General features: G+C 41.3%; 1 protein-coding gene across 1 annotated transcript; it reads right to left on the reverse strand.

The window, feature by feature from the left end:
• Positions 1 to 3,173: 3,173 nt before the first annotated feature.
• TNFSF10 (TNF superfamily member 10) lies at positions 3,174 to 21,621 on the reverse strand. The gene is made up of 5 exons (XM_039236493.1): positions 21,456 to 21,621; positions 15,834 to 15,971; positions 13,169 to 13,208; positions 6,929 to 7,033; positions 3,174 to 5,232 (listed from the first exon to the last, which is right to left on the reverse strand). The coding sequence occupies exons 1-5, from the start codon at positions 21,576 to 21,578 to the stop codon at positions 4,799 to 4,801; spliced, it is 840 nt and encodes a 279-aa protein (XP_039092424.1). The 5' UTR covers positions 21,579 to 21,621; the 3' UTR covers positions 3,174 to 4,798.
• Positions 21,622 to 23,066: the final 1,445 nt, after the last annotated feature.

Here is a 23,066-nt window from a genome sequence, read left to right on the forward strand (position 1 = left end):
TTGCCCCCTCTGTAGTCTTCTATCTGGTTTGCATGCCTACAGTTCTGGCTGGGTCCATTCTTTGAAATCTAGGTGGAGGCAGCCACACCCAACACTCTGTTGGGCAAGTGTCAGCCATCTATGGCTTTGGGTGGCCCTGATCTCATAGTTGCGGGTAGCACCACTCTTATAGCTAGGAGCAGGGGTTGTCTGGTCTGCTGAAGCCCAGGGGATAGATTTCCTCTTTTTAATACAAACGCAGCAGCCTTAATGACCTCTGGATTATTTTGGGGTCCTTCTTCTCTTATCTTGGAGAACACTGTGTATTCACAGCTTAATCACTCTACAATCCCATCCTATAAAATCTAAGAAGTCTCACAACTTTTCTTCATTCCATTTTATCTCTTTTCCCTTCAGTTAAATTGGCTGTTTTCCTTCTGGGGTGACTGCTGTTTCTATTCACATGTTCAATCTATGCCTTTTGATCGGGTAGTTTAATCCAATATATTTAAATGATACCATTTATTTGTTTTCTGTATGTCTTATGGCATTTGTTCTTTACTTCCTCCATTAGTGATGTCCTTTGTGTTCAGTTAAATTTTTACAGTGGCTTGTTTTGATGCCTTCTCATTTTGTTTTATGTATATTCTATAGATATTTTCTTTGTGGTTACCATAGTGATTATATTTGACATCGTAGAATTATAGCAGTCTAATTTGATCTGATGTCAACTTCACCTGCATACAAAATTTACTCCTTTATAGCTCTCTCATCTTTTATAGCCCCCTGCCTGGTTCATAAACAGAACCTTGTTAAACTAACCCTTACCTTTCTAGTTACTTCTCGACACAATTAACTATCCCAGCCAAAACCCCTTTGCTATGTCATGTTTTTACAATTTACCACTCTTTGTTCAACTCATATAAGTGCTCAACTCTAATTGCTTCTTTGGGTCTTCATTTCTCTTGTGAAAGTTCCCATATATATTTAAGAAAAATAGTAATTATGAAAACTTTTATCTTTTTCTCCTATTAATCTATCTTATGTCAGTTTAATTTGTAAACCTAGCTGGAGATCTTAAGAAGGTTAGAAGAGAAATTTTGCCTCCTCCACACTATCAAAAAAAATCTAAAAGATTGTGTGTATGTTTGTGTGTGTGTGTGTGTGTGTGTGTGTGTGTGTGTATTCGTATGACTTCCAGACAGTTTCTAAATTCACAGGGAAAGTAAGGGCTAAGAATACACCACATTATTTAGTGTGTTTTTAAAGCTTATTTATTTATTTTTAGAGAGAAAGAGAGAGTGCATGTGCATGCATGAATGGGAGAGGGGCAGAGAGAAAGAGAGAAGGCAAAAGAAAATCCCAATCAGGCTCCACACTGTCAGCATGAAGCCTGATGTGAGGCTTGAACCCATGAACCATGAGATCCTGTCCTGAGCCAAAATCAAGAACCTGATGCCTAACTGACTGAGTCACCTAGGCGCCCCACTTTCTTAAACTTTATTTATTTATTTTGAGAAAGAGAGAGTGGACCATGTTATTTTGAAACCGAGAACTAAAGAAGGTGAACATACATATTGGATATCTAGATTTGTAGTAAGGCAAATAATAACCATTAAAGCTGGATGATATGATTGACAGGTGAATGAATAAACAAAATATGGTATATACACACAATACAATATTATTCAGGCTTGAAAAGGAAAGAATTCTGACACATACTTCAATATGGATGAACTCGGAAGACATTATGCTAAGTGAAATAAGCCAGACACAAAAGGGCAAATATTGTATAATTCTATTTACATGAAGTACCTAAAATAGTCAAACTCATAGAGAAAGAAAGCGGTATGGTGATTACTAGAGGCTGGGGGGAAGGAGAATGAAGAGTTACTATTTAGTGGATACAAAATTTTAGTTTGGGATGATAAAAATATTCTGGAGATGTAGAGTATTGATGGTCGCACAACAATGTGAATGTACTTAATGTTGTTGAATTGTACGCTCAGGATGGTTCAAATGGTAAATTTTATATTTTACCACAATGTAAAAAACCCAAATGGTGTGGGACAACTATATCAATATGGGGGGAAAAAAGGTTAGCATAGAAAAAGACCTGTAAGTGCTTGGTATATGATAGAAGAAAAATTATAATCAATAGGGAAGAAAATGGACTCTCCAAAGGACAGTATTGGACAACCAGCTACTACTATGGTAAAAGATAAAATTTCATCCTTACCTTACATCCCACATAAGTTAGATTATAATTGAATTATGCTATCAAACTACGAAAGGCCAGACCTTAAAGCTTTTGGGAAAAAAATATATGGCAGTATCTGCATAGTGGCAGTAGGAAAGATCTCTTGGGCAAAGAATGAAAATCTGTATTGGCTTTCTAGGGCTGTTGGACCAAAGGGTCACAAACTGAGTGGCTTTCAACAACAGAAATTTATTCCGTCACAGCTCTGGAGTTCAGGATTTCAAAATCAAGGTGTCAGGGGATTTCTGAGACTCCGCATCTCAGATCCTTTCCTTGTCACTCCCTGGTTCTTGGCAATGGCCATCAATCCATGGTGCCCCTTAGCTTGCAGCTATATTGTTCTGATCTCTGCCTCTGTTGTCACATGGAGTTCTCTTCAAGAGAAAAATTCAAATTTCCTTCTTTGAATAAGAATACCAGTCTTACTGAATTAAAAACTCACGCTATTGATTCCATTATGGCCTCATCTTAATTACTTGTATATACAACAACCCTATTTCCGAATAAGATCACATTCTGAGGTATTGGGGAATAGGACTTCAACATACTTTTTTTTGGGAGACCCAATTCAACCCATAACAAAAGCATTAACTGTAAAGGAAAGGACTGATATAGTTTATCACATTAAATAAAAAGTGAGCACTTAATTCATTTCTTCTGTAAGATGCATCGAATAAAAGATACCGTGAAAAAGAGATTAGAAGTCCTCCTTCCTCCCCCCAAAAAAGTCCTTTTTTCCCATTTTTAGTAATCTTGGTACTATAAAACAAATGCAAGTACTAGATCAACAAAAACTACACACTTTAACGTCATTTTTATTGAAAAAGTAACATTTAAAAAATGTAGTATAAAAATATAGAGTAAAAATTGATATTCTCTTTCATTTTTGAGTTTTATATTGACAATCATTACAGTTTCTTATGTTGGGTTTTAAATTTTTGTTTAGAAGTTCTTCTTCGGGGCGCCTCTCTGGCTTGACTGGTGGAGCATGTGTCTCTATCCTGGGGTTGTAAGTTTAAGGCCTTCATTGAGTGTAGACAGAACTTAAAAATTAAATCTTAAAAAAAAATTTAAAAATAAAAAAATAATAGGTCTTCTTCACTTTGAGGTTACTTTTTAAATTCCTCGAAGTTTTTTTCAGTGTAAGGGATCAGGCAAGGACATTGTAAATTTTTTTCCCATATGACTAGGTATTCATTTACCCAGTCTTTCATTTATTCACAAATACATTTTGTGTGGGTGCTATATTCAGGTACTGTCCCAGGTATGGAGGTTACAGATGTGTTAATAGGACTAAATGTCCCCTGCTATCACAGCATTATATTCTAGAGAGAGGAAGCAGGATTTGAAAAACAGAATAACAAGTAAATTTTTCAGTATGTAAAAACTTGACTAGTGTTTTGGAAAATAGAGTAGAAGGGCCAGAAGTGCCAGGTATCTGCAGCATGTTGTAAATTTAAATTTAAATGAGCATTTTTGAAAAAGAGCTATTTGATCAGACACATTTAAATGAGCACACAATACAAAAGTATAAATTAAACTGTGTTTAGGATAATAACTAGAAGAGATTAGACAAATATGCCTACTAATTTTTTCTTCAACTGGTTAGATTAAATGGCACAATATTATGCTTTGTGTCACAGTTTTAGAAGATAAAAACAATTGCTGTTCTTCTGGCAGAGGCAAAAAAAAAATGATACAACCTTAAGGAGATGATGCTACATAAGACATTTGGCAGTGGAGGATTGGGTAGGAGGGTAGGGAGTGGGAATCAGATCTTTCTTTGGCTCTTTTCTGCTGATTGTCCTGTGTTTGTCATTTCCACTTTCCCATTTCTCTTCTTGCCCCCATGAGACTAAATTCCCTGATTTCTGATTAGCTGTTCGCTCACCACAGTGTCCTTTATCAAAAATATAAGTGCTTTCGGCCAGTTTGACTTTTGGTAGGAAAAAGCACAAGCCATTCAGAAATGGCTCCATATTCCATCAACATAAATTTAGTTTCTTTGTTTTTTAACATGATATTATTTTGAGTACAATGTTCTTATTTCCACCAAATCCAGATCTGTGAGATACCTCCTGTGACGTCACGCACAACACAAATTGCCTTCACGCATCGCATGTGTCAGCAGAGGATTGCCTCCCAAGATCGTGACCTTTTACTGGTTTCCCTTTCTCTTCCAACTTGGGGAATGTCGTCCCTTAGGGCAACCTGGAAGTGACCAAGATGATATATTACTTAAGAGCTGGGTCATTAATCTTCTAGAATCTACACCAGAGCAGATAATAAAAACAGATGTTTATAGTACACAAGTGTTTGGAAACAGAATCTTCTAGATTTCCACTCACAAACTGATATCAGGTAGAGCCCTGAAGGTTCTTTTGGCAATTTTGCTTTCTTCCAGGTCTTGGTTGTTTTCTTAGACTTGGTCACTTTCACAGATATTAGAAAACCATGTGTTGCTTTTTTGGTCTTTTGGTTGAGGCAGCTTTGCTTAGGCTTCCTTGCTTTGTTGTGAATGGTCACTTTGAGAATACTGTTTTTTTCTTTGCAGATTATTTAGCCAATTAAAAAGGCCCCGAAAAAACTGGATTCTTGGTCCATGTCAATCAGTTGCTCGTTATTTACAGAGACAAAAATTCTGTCGTTTTCCTTCAGCTCAAATATCCCACCTTGATAGATGGAATAGAGTCCATATTCTGAGTCCTTAGACCAACAACTATTCCTAGCACTTTTCATCAGCAGTATCGGGTCAGGATAACTTGTGTATTTGTAAATATATTGTACCATTTGTGTGTTTCTCTTTCTGTTCTGTTCTGTTTCCTCAGGTTCCTGAAATCGGAAGTATGTTTGGGAATAAATGTAATAAAACCCCTTCTGATGAATAACCAGCTCTCCATTCCTCAAGTGCAAATTATTCAAGAATGAGTGTCCTTTTCTTGATGATTCCCAGGAGTTTATTTTCTGGCCCAAAGCTTTTTCATTCTTGGAGCCTGGAGGAAGTGTAGAGAGAAAGAAAGTTAGAAGAAGGAAGTTTGTAGCAAAGGCAAGAAATATCTCAGTAGCTATTGCTAGCCAGTTTTGGGGTTGGGATTGTAAAGAATTTCAATCTAATATAAACCCTCTTGCTCCTTCAGTCTTACAAGATTCTAAATTTTCTTACAGAAATCTGGAGGCTACTGTGTCATTGCAACCTATTGTGAGTCCCTTTCTTTTCTGTACCTTATCCACCACCTAACACTATATCTGCCAAATTCATCTCTAAACTGTAGCACAGGGAATGGCAATCTGCCTGGGCAGGATTTCTGTCCCAAACCGCTGCCTCCCTTCCTAGGCAGGTGAACTCAAATGAACAACATATAAGGAAACCAAAAGAAACATATCTATTTCCTTAAACCTGGAGTTCAGAACTTACTGTTATTCCTTTGGGTCGCTTTGGATTCCTTCTTGGTGTCTCTCAGCAATCCAGAATCCAAGGCACCATTCAAACAGAAAGTATCTCCAGTACACAGTAAGACAGGGTGTAAGGTTTAGCAAAGAGGCCCAAATTTAAAGGTCTTTAGACCCCTGAATCTTTAACTCCCAAAGACTTTGAATGAAAAAGGACCCTACCAAAATATGATACTCCTTTAAACTTTGGGCTCATCTCCAAGATTGGTGTAAAGTTTAATTTTTCAACAGGGCAAAACGACTTGTTTTTCTTGATAAATAGTAAGTAGCAATGTTATAATAATGATCTCACTCATAGGCAGACCATGTCTCTCATTCATAAAACATGAGTCCAGGAATACCAAGAAGACAACTGCCCAGGAAAGAAGTTTTTTTTAAAAATCCCACAACTGTAAAACAAGAGTTCAGGAATACCAGGAAAGCAATTGCCCAGGGAAAAAATGAAAAAAAAATTCCAATTCTTTTCATCTTTTAACTGATACTTGAAATTTCTTTAACTTGAGATAAAACCTTTTGTAATAATAAAGACAACTATTTATTGAGTACTCACAATACACAGGAATTTTGCCTGTGCTAATCTTCACTATTTTATGAGTTAAAGATGATCTCTACTTTATATATGAAGGAACTGAAGCTTTATTTGACTAAGTAATTTGCTCAAAACATATATCTAGGTAAAGAGGAGCTGGTATCCCAATGTGGGTATCCAGACTGTAAGACTCTTGCATTGTTATAGCACTGTATGGACACCTGTTCTTTAGTTAAGAAGTAAGCTTACCATATTGTTTAAACTATATGAAACTGACATTTCTCTAAGTGAAAAATGGTCAACTATTGACAATTTCCCATAGTTCAACCAAGTACAAATGCCACAAGGTGTAGCTAGTCACTCCTGGTGAAAGTATATGACTGATTTGGAACTTCTGAAGAGGAGGAAGATTTGATGGAGTGAGAAAGAGAAATTACTCTGAAGAAGGAGAAGAAGAAAAGCACATATAGGAGTGGGGGAAACTCCAAGACAGCATTCTTGTCTTGTGACAAGACAAGATTGTGACAAGATTATGGCATAATCTTGTAATTTTCCTTCTGAAAAAGAGCAAATCTGAGCCCCAGTCCCCACTGAACATTTTGTACATAGCCATATAGACATTTCATGTAGAAGTTGAAAGAACAAATTATTTGGAACAAATTTTTCCATTGTCTTCCTTGAAACCATAGTATATTTGTTATTTCTCTTACTTGGAACTGGGAATGCGCTTCTTCTCCGACTGGTTCCAGTAATGTGAGCTGCTACTCTCTGAGGACCTCTTTCTCTTACTAGGTAAGGAATATTTATCTGCTTTTCTAGAAGAAAAATGACAAAGAATCTTCAGCACTTGTCAAACTACTTTTCAAATACATTGCTATTCAGAACTGTTATTGATCAGACATCATAAGCACATTGGGCTTCCAAAGTTGATTGTATGATTCATAAAAACAGGCCACATTTGAGTATGATGAGCCATCTATCCCAGCTTATGTTTAATTTTCAAAGTGTTTTAGACGAGAAGAGTAAGCAGCAACCTGGATTATAATTTATTGGCACCTCAGAGGTAAGGTCCAACCAGAATACAACAAAGTGGAGATTCTGGTCCTTTTCCAAAATAAACAAATAAAAAACAAACAAATAAATAATGGTGGACATGTAGTAATTCTGCTGAGTCATTTAAAATGCACAAATAACCAAGTGTTGGCAAATTTCCACTTTGAGTTATATATAGAGACAATCAGAGTGATCCTGATTCTAAAGGAGTAGCAGTGTAACAATGGTCCAAAGATGCTACAGACTGGTATCCAACAGTCATCCCCCACCCCCTCCCCCGCAACCCCCCGTCATCACCACCCCAAGAGAAATGTGAATTGGCATACTGGTCATAAAAATCAGTATGTAAACATAAAAATCACTGGCTCACTAGATCATAATAAACAACACCTATTGATCACATTCCAAAGTACTCTGGAACAGCCTTTAAGTATACAAATTCGACATATTGCCCCTTAATTCTTTAATTTTTATTCATTTTGAGAGAGAGAAAGAGAGAGTGAGAGAGAGACAGAGACAGAGAGAGCATGAGTGGAGGAAGGGCAGAGAGAGAAGGGGAGAGAAAGAATCCCAAGCAGGATCATGCTCTGCATGAGCCCAATGTGGAACTCCATCCCACGACTCCGGGGTCGTGACCTGAGCCAAGATCAAGAGTGAGACACTCAACTGACTGAGCCACCCAGATGCCCCAACAAACTACCTCTTTAACAAAATCACCTCAAACTTCCCAAGTGTGCTTCTACTGGTTGTTAAGATAAATTATATTCTTTCATATTGCCAGGAATGAGGCATTACACTATGCCATATATGGGCTGCAAAGATTAGTCACTGATTACACTGACTGAGCCCTCAAAGGACCCATAGTCTTTTAGGAATGATATAAGTTAGAAAGTGAAAATTTACCTGTGAGAAATATAAATAAAGGGTGATGGGTGTTCAGAAGAGGAAGAGATTCCTACTTATTGGAGAACTGAGGTCAGGGGAGGGTTTGTGCTAACACTTGCTCCAACAAACCGAAGTGCCCATCACATCTATGCCAGGCACTCTTTTAGGAGCAAGGAGAAAGAATAGAAATCAATGAATGTAAGCAAATATTTGAGGTACAAAGACAATGATCTGAATAGGATGAGGATGGGCAAGCTTGGGAAGGAGGACTGGAAGAAGGGCATTCTCTGAGATTTAGGCCAGTGGCCAGAGGCAGGACTCACAAAACATTCCTGGGACACAGACATGGGAGAGGTTCAGTTTTAGGCTTGAATGAAGAGCCAAACTACAGAGGATTTGAATGTTAAGGTAAGAGATTTGGATTTTGCAGCTGTGGATTCTGAATGATTTGGGGCAGGGAAGTAAAGAGATGATGTGTTGTACTTTCAGCTATCCTGTCTCAAAGTAAGGTTTGATGGTTACAAGGTGAGAGGGCTGGAGACTGGCAAGTACATGATCAGGACTGAGAACAGGAGGCCTTAATCTAGGCTAGTAGGTGGGAGAATTGAGAAGAGGTGGTAAAAAAGGGAAGGAATAAATAGGAAATGGAGTCACTTCCAGCTATCTGGTATGACTTATTACTTATTCAGGATGAGGAGGCATTTGTACAGTACTGAAGACCAAAATATATCATGAGGATGCATGATCAATTACATAACTCTCTCAGAATGCTCAGCTTTCAAGGTTGATGTGTCCATTCATCTTTAACTCCCACTGTTAAATAATTCATAATGCCTTGCCTGCCCTTAGACCTTAACACTTTGTTTTAAAATATTCAGTAACTGAATCCAATGATAAATATCTTGCATTTGAGGTAATTGCAAGGATAAGGGAAAACCTAGATATAAAAGCAAATTCTAAAGAGGAGTCTTTAGAGTCTATAGCAAATACTTCCTGGAAAAGAAACCCGTGAATGTGTCTATTTGGGTGTCGTCAATACATCTAGGTATGCTGATTAGTACACAATTTCTACATCTTATTGAGATGAGTAACAAAGAGTATTTTTCTTACAACACTGAAAATAGTAATCTACAATAGATCATAGATCTGTTGTGCCTCATGAGAAGAGAAAGAGTATTCAGTGTTCTAACAACCACTTTTGCTTTTGGTGAAAGAATGTTTAGACCCTGGGACCAAGTCTTATCCTTCATGTTTAATAAAGCCTATTTAATTAAAAAAAAAAAAGGAGCTGTTAAGTAATGAGGAAGCTTATCATATTGAAAAAGTATAGTTGACAGGGCACTTGGGTGGCTCAGTTGATTGTGTTCAGTTCTTGATTTTGGGGCAGGCTATGATCTCCCAATTCATGGGATCAAGCCCTGCATAGGGCTCCGCACTGACAGTGAGGAGTCTGCTTGGGATTCTCTCTCTCCTACTCATTCTCTCTCTCTATCTCTCTCTCTCAAGATAAATAAACACTTTTTAAAAAGGGAAAAAGAATAGTTGAAACGTAGAAAGACATCCTTGCAACACTTAAATGGAAGAACATTTTCTCCTCTGCCAGGCTGGTGTGGCCTAGGATGTAAGTCTCTGGTATATGTAGTTAGGCCTCTATGGGCATTAATATGGGAAAATGGGGCTATGATGAGCCAAATGTGAAGAAGTAGTAAATTGATTTAATAGTTTTCTTTACTTATGTATTCATTTAAAAAATATGTATTAAGAACTCCCCTTTTTCAGAGAGAGAGAGAGAGAATGTGTGCATGAATGGAGGAGGGGCAGAGGGAAAGGGAGAGGGAAAGAGAGAATCTTAAGCAGGCTCCACATCCACCACAGAGCCTCACTTGGGGCCCAGTCTTATGACCATGAGATCATGACCTGAGCAGGAATCAAGAGTCAGACACTCGACCAACTGAGCCACCCAGGCACCCCTGTATTAAGAACCTCCTATGTGGAGATGGTAGTGACACAATATTGGGAATGTACCATCTGCCACTACACTGTGCACTTCAAAATGATTAATTGTAAAATTTTTGAAGGTGGTGGAGTAGGAAGATCCTGAGCTTATATCCTCCCATGGACACATCAAGGCTACAACTACGTACAGAGCAATGCTCCCTGAGAAGGACCTGAAGACTAGCAGGACAGGGCTTCCACAGCTAAAGAGAAAAAGAAAGAGTCACATGGAGAAGAGTTGAAAGTGGCAGAGACAAGGTCTGGTCCGGACCCACACCCCAGGTGAGGCAGTCTATAAGTGAGGGGTGGGATATCATAGGTGTGAAATTCCCCCTGGGGACTAAGGGAGTCTAGCCCCACATGGGGCACCGCCTCCCTTCCCAGGGGCCTACACTGGGAAGATGAGCTCTCACAATGTCCAGCTTTGAAAATCAGTGGGGCTCACCTCCAGGAGAGCCAGTGGGCCAGCAGACATGGAGACTCTGCTTTTAAAGGGCCTGCATACAAACTTACTCACTCCAAGACATGGCACAGGGGAGCAGTTTCAAAAGTGCCTGGGCCATATGCAAAGGAGATTCATTGACTCATTTTAGGGCACATGATAGAAGAGCAGGGGTCTGTAGGAAATTTGTGGGGGGAGGGGTGATGCAGAAGTGCTGGCAGCCTTTTATCTTGCCCTCCTTCTGCCTCGCTGGCCTGATGCACTGACCGGTGCCAGTTCTGACTTTGTCCATCTATCTTGTTAGCACCACTTGCTTCGTCCTGACATTACCCTGTGGACCTGTGCCCCTGAGTCTGCCCATCCCAGGGGAGCTGCCCCCCTAAAGTAGCTCAGCTGAGATCAATGTCCCTGTAAAGCTGCTCCTTCCTTGCCACACATCAGGGGTGACCTCAGCTGAGACCAGTGTCCTTCCAAAGTGGCTTCTGACCCAGGGCAGGTAGCCCCACCCAGCAGAGCACCCACAGCAGCCATAGCCAGACCTATGGCCAGTCACGCTCACCAGCAGTTGTGGCCCAGTCACGACAGGAGGGTACACACAGGGAACACCCTTGAAGTGTCTGGTTCTGGCAACCAGAGGGGACTGCACTTCTGGTTCCCACAGAACCCCTTCCATGTAAGGCCATTCCTTCATGAGAAGACGCTCAGCATCACTCATCATCAGAGAAACACAAATCAAAAGCACGATGAGATACCACCTCAGATGTGATAATACAAAAAGGATAAAAAACAACAAGGGTTGGTAAAGATGTGAAGAAAAGGGAACACTACTACACTGTTGGCGGGAATGTAAATTGGTGCAGCCGCCGTGGAAAACAGTATGGAGTTCTCAAAAAATTAAAAATAGGAAAACCATATGATCCAGCAATTCCACTTCTAGATATTTATCCGAAGAAAATGAAAATGAAATCACTATCTCGAAAAGATATATGCACCGTTATATTCATTGTAGCATTATTTACAATAGCCAAGATATAGAAGCAACCTAAGTGTCTATCAAAAGATAAATGGATAAAGAAGCTGTGTGTACACACACACACACACACACACACACACACACACACACACACATTGGAATACTACTCAGGCATAAACAATAATGAAATCTAGCCATTTGAGAGAACATGGATGGACACAGAGGGTATTATGCTAAGTGAAATAAGTTAGAGAGATAAAGACAAATAATGTAAGATTTCACTTATATGTGGAATCCAAAACCAAACAAACAAACAAAGCAAGACAAATAGACTCATAAATACAGAGAGCAAACTGGTGATTCCCAGAAGGGAGTGATGTGGGGAGATGGACAAAATAGGTGAAGGTGATTAAGAGGTACAAACTTCCAGTATAGAATAAATAAGTCATGGTGTATAAAATGCAGCATGTGGAAGATAGTGAATAATATTGTAACAATCCTGTATGGTGACAGATGTTAACTATACTTACTGTAGTGAGCATTTTGCAATGTATATACATGTCAAATCACTATGGCGTACATCTAAAATGAATATATTATTGTATGTCAACTATACTTCAATTAAAAAATAAAATGAGAATGATACCTTTTACAACGTCCCCTCCCCCCAAAAAGGTAACTTGTATGTTATGTGAATTTCATCTCAATCAAAATACACACATGTGTATACCAAAGGTGGTCCACCTAAGGGTCAAGGGAATAAAAGAATCTAATAGATTTTGAGCATAGAGTTAGGTGCTAGGTATAGAGAGATGAGAGAGATAGACATCTGTTCTATCTTTGTGTATTTTTAATGTGGTGGGGAATCAGATAGCACACAGATAAATTATATATGAAAGGAAATGGACAAGATAAGTGTTCATTACCTTACCTAAGTAAGGTAGCTGGGGACGTTCTCTCTGAAGAAGTAACATTTAGGTGACAAGATGAGAATGAAAAGGGGCCAGTTGTATGAAGAGCCAGGAAGGGAAGAAGCCAGCCTGGAGAATAACCCTTAGAGAGGATGTGGGTTAAGAGCAGGGTGCTGACCATGAAGAGGAAGGTGGCCATGGCTGAGGGATCATGAGAGGAGACTTGTGGTGGGTGGGTGGGTGAAAGATTGCTGGGAAAAATGACAAAGTGAGGGGCTTTTGTGTAGGGAAGGGCATAGAGCTTAGTGGTGGTCAGAGTAGAGAAGATGAGTTACTTTGGGGACTTTATTTATCTTACTTTCAGCCACGTTCCAGAAAGGATTTAGATGGCTCATTTATGAAACACTCACAAGTAAAAAATAAATAATTGAACAAATTGAGGCGAGAGGAAAGTCCACACTGGGAAAATAAGATTCCGATGAAATAAAGTTTTGACCATGGGTGGGGCACAGATTTGGCCCTAAGTGTTCTGACTGTCAATGCAGATAGAAAATAGAATCAAGTGGATTGAGACACAGGAGGAGTTGGAGGGGGTTGTGTAGATACAAGCAGAGAAAAATGGCTGGAGAGCTAGTCACCCTGCCATGAAGTTGACAGTAGAAAATTAAAATAACAATGAAAAAGATACTACCTGGAACTGTAGGAATGGTTTCCTCATAGGTTCTCAAAATCTGCAAACAGTATTGAATAAAGCTTGTTAATTTCCCTAAAAATAGTTAAACTGACTACAGAATGCCTACGGCTCTTCTTGTGGGTATCTGAGATGAAATCTCTACATAGGACATCAACCTCAGAAGCTTCAGTTGTTTAAGCAGAGTTTGTGTGGGGGAGGGCGGGAGATGGTGCGAATACTGAGGCAGAGGCAGCTGTCGCCGCATGGTGACCGAGGATGGTCCTCTGTCTGGGAAAGCTCTGTTTCTGGATGAAGTCTTTGAAAGACCACACCTTGAGCAACACAAGAGGAAGGTGCCAGCTGCCAAGTGAAGACAGGCTAATGTTCCCCAAGCCCCCTGAAGCTACTGGATGCGGCGAGCATACCACCTCACTCTCTCTGTGTGGGATGTGTGTCTGCATGCAAGTGTGTATATACGTGCACTACATAAGAGCATTCAAGGGCTTTGCATCGGGCAGGCCCAGGTCTCGCGATGTAAGGCCCACTTCCACTCTGTCGGGATGCCCACGGACATACAGAGCCCATCAAGCCGGGACCTGCAACACGGTGTCCTTCTCTCATTTCTGGCACGTGGCTAGGGCATTCTTCACATCAACATATTTTACCACGTTCCAACATCTTTATTAAACAAGTAGCATCACTTTCTTTGTACTAACCAGTGGGGAAAACCAGTAAGAAAGAGTGAAACCTTAGCCTTTCTATGAGATGGGCTAATGCTGACTGCGCATCCACAGCTTCTAAACTCGCCTCCACCCAGCTCTGCTACCTGGGCCTTTATCCATCGCTGCCTTCCTTTCCTGCCACTGTTGTTAATGTGGGAACAGGCAAAAACTCCCCTCCTCTGCACTCCCACCCCAGATCAGAAGCTCTCCGCCTTCCGCTTGGCCTCAAGCCCTGACCTGATAATGGAGGGTCTGCCAGTAACACAGTGGGCATCGGTATATGGAAAGGAAAGGAGATGTGGCCTCAGCATAGTCTCTGTGCCTCTCTCATTTTGGGACAGAAGGGAGGAAGGAAGAGGGAGGAGCAGCAGGAAAGAGAGAAGGGTAATTCCTATAGTGTGGGAAACAGACTGAAAGAATAACGACAGTCTGGTCAGATAGTACGGATTCAGATCTGTCAATCACTAGTTCTGGGAGACTTTGCTCAAGTTACTTAATTGAGGTGAACTTTAATTTCTTCATCTATTAAAAAAAAAAAGGAGGAAGATCATAATGCTTCCTTCCTCACAGAGCAGTTATGAGGATTAAATGAGATATCATATGTAATGGGCATAGGATGTTTACTGGAAATAGTCTGTTCCACTAATGGTGCCTGAAAAATAAAGGGAAATCTTTCCACCCTATACTCCCACCACCCATCTGCACTCTCTGTCAGCTGCTGCCTGTTCTAGTTAGGGGCAGCACGTGAGGATGGGAGGGAGAGAAAGAACAGCAGGAAAGAGGTATGTGAAATCTATTCTCACTGCTTCTCTAATCCCCCACTCCCAGCCCCGGCTTCCAGTCCCCATCTCAGTCTCCAGATTTATGCCCTAGTTCTGAGTTCCTCTCCCCTGCCACCTGCGGGGCTGCCCCCATGCGCGCCAGGGACTGCAGAGCCCCATTCCTCCCACCCTCGGGTTTGTCCGGGTCTTTGCCACCTGGGGCCACGGAGCCACAGCTGAATCATACAGCTTGTGTTGTGGGGTGGTGGGCACCCTTCCCCGGCCTCCAGGCAAAGTCGGATTCCATTTCTCATAGAAATGGCATCATAGGTGATGTCTGGGGTCTACTATGAGGACTGCTTGGGGTTATAAATTGGAGCTCTAACCGCTGACGTAACACCGTTTATATGGACAGACAGGGCATAAACAATGGACTTGCAATCATACCTTTAAAACACATCTTCTTCCTGCCCTGGGAATGTCCCCAGTATTTTTTTAAACAATAATGGTGCATACAGGGTATTTTTATATCCATGTTCTCATCTGACCTTTCTGGAAGGCAGATGGCAAAAACAATGAAAGCAAAATAATGTAATTTAGTGAAATAAACTGCCAGCTAACATAGTGTTTCTGCTAGTGATCCTGTGCCCATAAACAGATCATATTTTGTAATTTGTCACTTGTTGACTATACATTGAGATGTCATCACCTTCAAGTTCCCAACGCGTCTCTTTGTTCCCTCTTCCTTTCCTCTCTTTTCATCTCTATACACAGACAAAAATAAGTATATATTTAACTCCAGACATCAACAAGGTGTGAATAATATAAAACACCATTATTTGGCTTCTTTTGTCTTCTGAACAACAACAAAACCACACACATCTTTTATCGTTGTGTGATCTTGAACACCTTGCCCAGTCTGTGCCTCGATTTCCCACAATGGGAGATAAAAAGGGTGGACTAGATGGGGAGGCTCTCTGGAGTAGAGGAATGAACTGTAGACCAGGGGTCAGCCAGGACCCCCTGTCTGGTGCTGTTCCACTTTTTTCTAGTTTTAGGAAATTGGGCGAGATCACTTAAATACCCTGGGCCTCCATCGCCTCCCTTGCAAAATGAGGCATCTACGCTTGAGGATACTCAGTGTTCTTTCTCTCACGCCCTGCTGTGTGTGCTGGCGGAATGACCCGGTGGTGCACCTACCTTTCTAACAAACTGACGGAGCTGCCACTTCACTTGCCAGCACGGGTTGTTCATACTCTCTTCATCGTTGGGGTCCCAGGAGATATCGTCTTCCTTTAGGAAACAAGCAATGCCACTTTGGGAGTATTTGTCCTGCATCTGGGTTCAGATGGAATATAACACATTATTATACACCAAAGTGCTTTTTATTTTTGTTCATTTACAAGTTAAAACAACAGGAACTGATAACAGATTCAGAGAAGTCTTGGTACTTTGGATAAGCTCGTGGCTTGAAATAAAGGTAAGCGTGCTGTCCTTTGTCTAGTGAATAAAAGTAAGCAGTCAGGCGTGGTGGGAAGGATACAGGTGTGGGCGAGACACCCTGGGTCACAGTGCCCTTCACCGGTCCTGCCATTAAACAGCTGTGTGTCCCTCAACAAATTGCTTTTTCTCTTCTGTGTCTGTTTTTCATTTGAGTTTTGAGCTGGTTCATTGTGGTGATCTTTGAGGTCCTTTCCACCTCTGATATGGTGGGGGTCCCATTCTAAAGCTGGGAAGCTGTCTAGGTACAAAGTAGGCAATAGAGTCCATTTAAATTCCAGCATCCTAAATAAAAAAATTAAACAAATCCTTTGGGGTGTAGGCAATGTTCTGTGTCTTGATCTGAGCTTTGGCTATTGAGTAAATTCTAGTTATTGTTGTGATTTCTAGTCCTCTGGGTGGCCAACTCTGGACGATATTGCCACTGGAAATCTTAATATTGTCTCATTAATTGTACACAATCTATCTAGGAATTTACCTGCAGAGACTTGAAACACCGTTTGAAGGTTTGCCCCCTCCTTCTGATTGAGAGCACACATTTATAATGGCCAGGTCATTTTCAATGAAGTCCTAGCTTGATATTACACACACACACACACACACACACACACACACAAGTGCATGCACACAGATATCCCAAACCAGTCAGCACATTGCAGGGTGATAACTGGTTAATTTTACAAAGGAAAATGGGAAGTCCGTGCAAGGTCAGACATTGGGTTTTTTTTCTTCCTGTTTTTGTTTTTAACAACTGGGATTGAGGATATGTGATTTTTTCTGTACAAATCTTAATTGCCTTTCTCTGGGGAAATGGCCATTTTTATCTGTTGTTTGGACTTAGGGGACTCCACAGCTTGAAGGAAAGACCAAACTTAATGATGCACCTTCTTATAAAAAGACAACCTCCTTCCAGATCAAAATAACTTGTTTATGGGAGGTCCCAGCCAGAGTCACCCATTTTGTACTCAGCCATGCACTCCTTGGACATTTGATCAAGGTCCATCAAGGGCAAAAGTACAAACCTGAGCTGATTAATTCCTTCCACACACTCTGGCATAGAACATTCATTTACTTTTAAATGTTTATTTTCTTTCTTCCTGTTTTAAATTACAAGAGAAGAACATTCAGCCTAGTAGATGCAGTAGGGGTGACAGCTGGGGCCACCTGAATCGAGTTGGGAGTGGCGGTGGAATTAGCCGACATTGCTTTGCCCCTACCCACCCCAAGCTCTTCCCTTATAGACTTCTATTTTAATCTCCAACCTATGTGGGAACGGAAAAGCATTTCCCAGAAAGGCAGTCAGTTATGTATGGTTTAGAAATATGAGAACATATCTAGCAAATCAGGGCATAGGACTGGAGACAAAGAGCTGGATGCAGTACAAGACCTGAGGGTGGTTCCAGGAAGAGCAAGTTGGCCTCACTGGACACCGTCCCAGTGCAGCCAGCACGCGTGCTCTCTGGCCAGACATTGGTACGATAAAACTGAATAAACAGGTTCACAAACTTCGGTAACCTGTTGAGAGGAAAAGACATGCATGCCACAGAAAGGAGGGAGAGATGGTGTTCTTACTTCACAGCAGTTAGAAGCTGTCTCAGCAGGAAAGGATGAAGAAGGTGGAAGGTAGAGCCAGGGGCAAGAAGGGGCAAGGCTGAGGGCTGCCTGGGACCAGACAGCCACGGTAGCTGGCAGCTAGCTGCCTGGGAACCGAAAAGGGCGGAAGCAGGGACTAGCCCAGGCCAGAACCAAGTGCAGCCTACGGGCTCTGGATGCCCTATGGGGATTTTCCAGAAACACATCTGGGAGGTAGGAGGGAGAACCCTGAAAACTCAGTAAGACCCTAGGTCTACATGAGAGGGAGGTTGACAAGCTAATGTGACTCCACTGTTACCCCCAAATTTAATGAAGCCTAGAAACATTGTTGGTACACAGGCAACCTGGCAAATACGGAAAAGTAAAGAACACTTTTCTAAATGAGAAACAAACAAAAAAAACACACAAAAATCACCCTAATCCTACTTCCTAATCAGTCTCTGGATGATTTCTCTTGTTTATACGGTTGTCTGTGGACAGTTTTGTGTATGACTGTTTTCTGTTAGGACCACATAAAAAATGCCACGTTCTTTAAATCTACATGAAAATCATATGTAGATAGCATAGATACTTTTATGACATTCACTGTAGACATTTTATAAAATAAAAAGGAAAATAAAGAGGGAAAAAGGACACCCATAATCATACCATTTAGAAGTCACAATGACCGATATTTTGGTATTTCTCTTCTAGAAACCCAGAGAGAAAGCCCCAGCCACGCTCCCCATCCCCACATTTTCTTGCATTGTCGTATCTGGTGTTTCCTTCTACAGACTTTGGGCAATGCTAGAAACTAGATGCATGAGTGAGGGGTTGCTGTGGCTTTTCAAGAATGATTCATGAAGATTAATGTGATGTGTCTCTCTCCCCCCTTCTTTCCCACATCCTGTCCACTTCAAAGCATGAATTTCCTGCATCACACTTCACATGAGAGCTATTCTCTCCATAACCACATGTGGGTGTTAGGGCAGGGGGATGTGTGTGCTATTTTCTCAGGGACACAGCTTTTGTACCCAGTGCCTGCTCTTCTGTTCCAGAAGCCCTTGGTTCTGACAAGTGGATTTCCACTGTGACTACTGTTGGTGTCATTGCAAACATGGCAGCTGTCTAGGCCAGAGTCCTTGGCAGAACTTGTGGGCTATAGGGTGGACTCCTTTGCCAGTTGACTCAGGGACTTTGGGGTGGCAGCACTGACTCTCTCTGCTGCCCTGACATTAGTCTCTAACAATTATTTTTTGCAAACCACAAATACCATAAAAAACCATTTAAGGAGATTGGGGGGGATAAGGATCCCCTTCTCCTTTGTCTTTCCCAAATATGATGCTGCAGTGATAGGCAGCCTCCTTGTCACAAAATGTTCTCAGGGAGAAATAAACGTTAGAGGCTAAGCCCATATTCATTGTTCGTGATTGCTAGTCTATAGGCTTATTTGCGAAGCTCCAGTTAGACATTACTCAGCCCACCTAAGGCCACATTCCCTAAAATCCTTGCGTAGTCTCTCTTCTAGAAAGTTTCATTAGCCAAAGTGGAATCTGAGCTTCGTTTCAGAAAATTAATATTTAAGTTAAACATGCTTTTCCAAACTCTACACAGACAACCAAAGGGACTCAGATTCATTTTTTCTTGCAAGCGTTCCTGATGAAAAGGGTGACAACTTCAAGAGACTTCTCAATACTAATTACAATGGCCACAGTTTATTGAGCACTTATTTAATGCCAGGGTTCAAAACTGGGCTTTCTCTTCAACCAGCTTTAAAATCTTGGACAAATCACCTAACTCCTTGAGCCTTAGTTTATCTGTAAAATGGGGTAATGATATTTACAAGATTTTTTTAGAGAGAGAGAGTGGGGGAAGGGCAGAGGGAAGAGAGAGGGAATCCCAAGCAGGCTCCATGCAGAGCTCAATGCAGGGCTCGATCTCATGATCCTGAGATCATAACCTGAGCCAAAATCAAGAGCTAGATGAGCCACTTGGGCACCACTACGAGATTTTTGTAAGGATCAAATAGAGCACTATTTTGCAAAGTTCCTGGAACACAGTATTTGCTCAGTATCTGTTATTTCTCTTCCCTTTCTGGCACTCTCAATGAATTCTTCTTCATGTCTATAAATATATGTGTACATATATAACTACGCAGTTAAGAAAAATGTATGCACCTGGGGACATGGTGAAGTTTATTTGAAATTTCCAGTTTTATAGAATTCAAAAAATTACTTGATCGTATACACAATTACATAAGTCCATTCAGTCAAGAACCAGTTAATATAGTCTTAAAATTAGACCAACTTGTAACGTCAGCAAATTGAGGGAATGATATTCTTTCATAATAAAGAGACAGACTGATTCTGTTTATGTTGCAAAGTGAACAAAGGTTAGGACATTCTAGCTCCAAACTTGTAAACACAGCAGTATTCCAGCCTCTCATGCAGACTTAGAACTAGAGGCATGCTCATAGTTCCATTGCTGTTTCAGTTACAGATACACAGGCTCTTCTGAATGTGCCCTACAGCAAAGCTGACTTTACCGGTCACCTAATGGTAGCCACCACTTTCATAATTACTTACAAGTCAAACAAGAGTCTACTTCATCCAAATCCAAAGGAAAAATTTGCAAGTATTTGATATAAACAAATTTATACTCCACAGGGTCTACAAACTACATTTCCTTAACAGATACTCAGTCTATGCCATTTGGATAGTTCACATTGTTCTGAGACCCCTCTACTTGCATTTCCTAGCCAGCTGGCAGATGTAATATTGCCTTATCAATGTGCATCATAGGGTGCAAATATATTAACCCTGTGGACATCCTGTGGTGGGGGGAGGAATGTTACTTAGGTGCCTGAAGACCTGATTTCAGCTCTACCTCCAAAGCTCTGTCTGAGCTTGGATAAGTCATTTTGTCTGGGGCTCTCTAGTCTCCTCATCTACGAAGTTAGGGGTGTCCAAAGTTCCTTCCAGCTCACAGCTCTCTTCTATATAAAACACAGTCGGTCAAAATATATATAAGAAGCCAAAAGCTGACTTGGTTTATTGTCAGCCATTTTGCACTCATAGTTCTGAAAGGTGTATATGGTTCAGGTGCACATGAACTAAAAAGCCACTAAGGTTTTTTTCTCTGTCAAATGTACCTGGATTCCTACTTGACTACCCACAGGCATAGGACAATTGTTTTATTTTCAATTATTTTATCATGAACTCAGTAAAATTCTGAGTCCATATGGTAACCTCTTTATTACAGGCTTTATGGTGACATGTCTGTGGCCAACGAATAGATGAGTGCCAGTCCTCGATATCTTCACTCTTGTCAACACAGAAGCGCCACCGATCTAAAATCAAAACATCTGGTAAGATCTGACTTACCCTCCTGACTTACCCATGTCTTAGAGGAAAAAGAGAAACCTGACGACATTTCAAGACTCGGGTTTGGTTTTAGTTCGATTGCTAGTATTATAAACTATACACAGTGTTGCAGAAAAAAAAAACACCTCCAGACTTTTGTTTCTGCATCTGCTAGTAGCTGGTTCAGCCAGTACTATAACTGCACCTGGTACACACAATCCTTTCACTTTGACAAGGTCCTCAGTAATTACATTCAGTAGCAGTTAGGATCCACAGGCAGAGAAAGGGAACAGGTTTTCCTACTGTAAGGTCTTCACGGAGGAGGAAACAGGCAGTTAACCCAGGTTTGCCGAGAGCCTCTGTCAGGAACTGCGTATGTTGTACTGACCTGCCTCAGTTCACTGGTGAAGTACAGATAAGTCACGGCCACGCAGAGGGACTGCAGAAGCACTGTGAAGATCAGGATCAGCACGCAGGTCTGCCCAGGACTGGGGCCCCCTGGGGCCTGCATCTCGGCCAGGGTCCTGTCCTCTCTGATGGTCACTGCTGCAAAGGCAGACAGGCAGCAAGCTGTTGTTGAACCAGCCATCGGGGGTGGAGTCCTTTTAAGGTTTCGTTTATTAAGGAAATAATCAAAGTGAAACTGAAACAACAAGCTGGGAGCCAGAGCAGCCAGAGAACCACTCGCAAAATTCTGGGAAGGTCTCTCCATTTTATAGGAATGTCAGGGACGAAGGGAGTAAACGCACATTAAAAAATGTTTTGGGGCACCTGGGTGGCTCAGTCGATTAAGCATCCCAATTGGGCTCAGCGCATAATCCTGTGGGTCATGAGTTTGAGCCCTGTGTTTGGCTGACAGCCTACAGCCTGGAGCCTGCTTCAGCCTGTGTCTCCCTCTCTCTCTGCCCCTTCCCTCCTCATACTCTATCTCTCTCTATCAAAAATAAATAAACACTAAAAATTTTTAATTAATTTTTTAAGGGCTGTGTGTTAAGTCAAATGGCTTCTCCCATGATGCTCTGGGCCTTTTGGATCCTGTGGATGCACCTTCGCCCAGCAGCTGTGCCGATTCCTAGGTTCCCAGGCTGTCTCTCATCCCAGCAGCCTATCACTGGGAGCAGAACCACAGATGTGAGCTGGGGCCACGCTGGTCTGGTCTGGAGATGCAGCTACACTGGGAAAAGCATCCTTTGTCATTTACCCAAGGTCAGTCCATGGCCCCATGCAGCACTCAGCAGCCTGGCTGGTGTCTGGTTGGGAGGCCGTGTGGCATGGTGGAGAGCAAATGACCCCTGGGGCTCAGACTCCCTGGAGTCAAATGTTGGCTCTGCTGCTTCCTGATGTGTCACCCTAGCTTTTTTTTAAGGGCTTCGTTCTTAAGCTTCAGCATCCATGAAGTGGGGATGATAGTAGCACGTACCCCAAAGAGTTGTTGGAGGATTAAATGAATTATTCATGCCTGGCTTCCTGGGGGTGCTTAGCAAATATAGGCTGTAACGTTTCTAGCAACAGACATGGAGAGTGGAGTGGACAAGAGCGTGGAGCATGGCCTCCTCTTCAACTTAGGAAAAATTAAGTCCCATTTAGTCCTAAGTAAGATTTTTTTGACAGTGAGATAGGGAATTCCAGAAAATGTACCTGAGTGGTTTAGACAGGCTACATTTATGTCCATAGATAATGAGATAAGAATTACAAAGCATTCATCATGGTGTCTGGCTCATGGAGCATCACCCCAAATTATGTATATATGTTTGCTTTTCCATCTTTATCTACGTTATTATGTATATACATTAAAATTCATCAATTTCAAAGATACGGTTTGATCATTTTGGTGATTGTGTACAAGATGTAACCACTGGTGATTGTATACAAGGTGTAACCACAACCACGATCAAGATATAGAACAGTTACTTTGCTTTAAAATTTTTTTCCTAGTGCCTGAGTAGCTCCACTGGTTGACGTCTGACTCTTGATCTCCACTCGAGCCATGATCACACAG

This window comes from Hyaena hyaena, unplaced genomic scaffold (assembly GCF_003009895.1).
Source record: "Hyaena hyaena isolate Hyena2069 unplaced genomic scaffold, ASM300989v1 scaffold_112, whole genome shotgun sequence".
NCBI classification, from domain to species: Eukaryota; Metazoa; Chordata; class Mammalia; order Carnivora; family Hyaenidae; genus Hyaena; species Hyaena hyaena.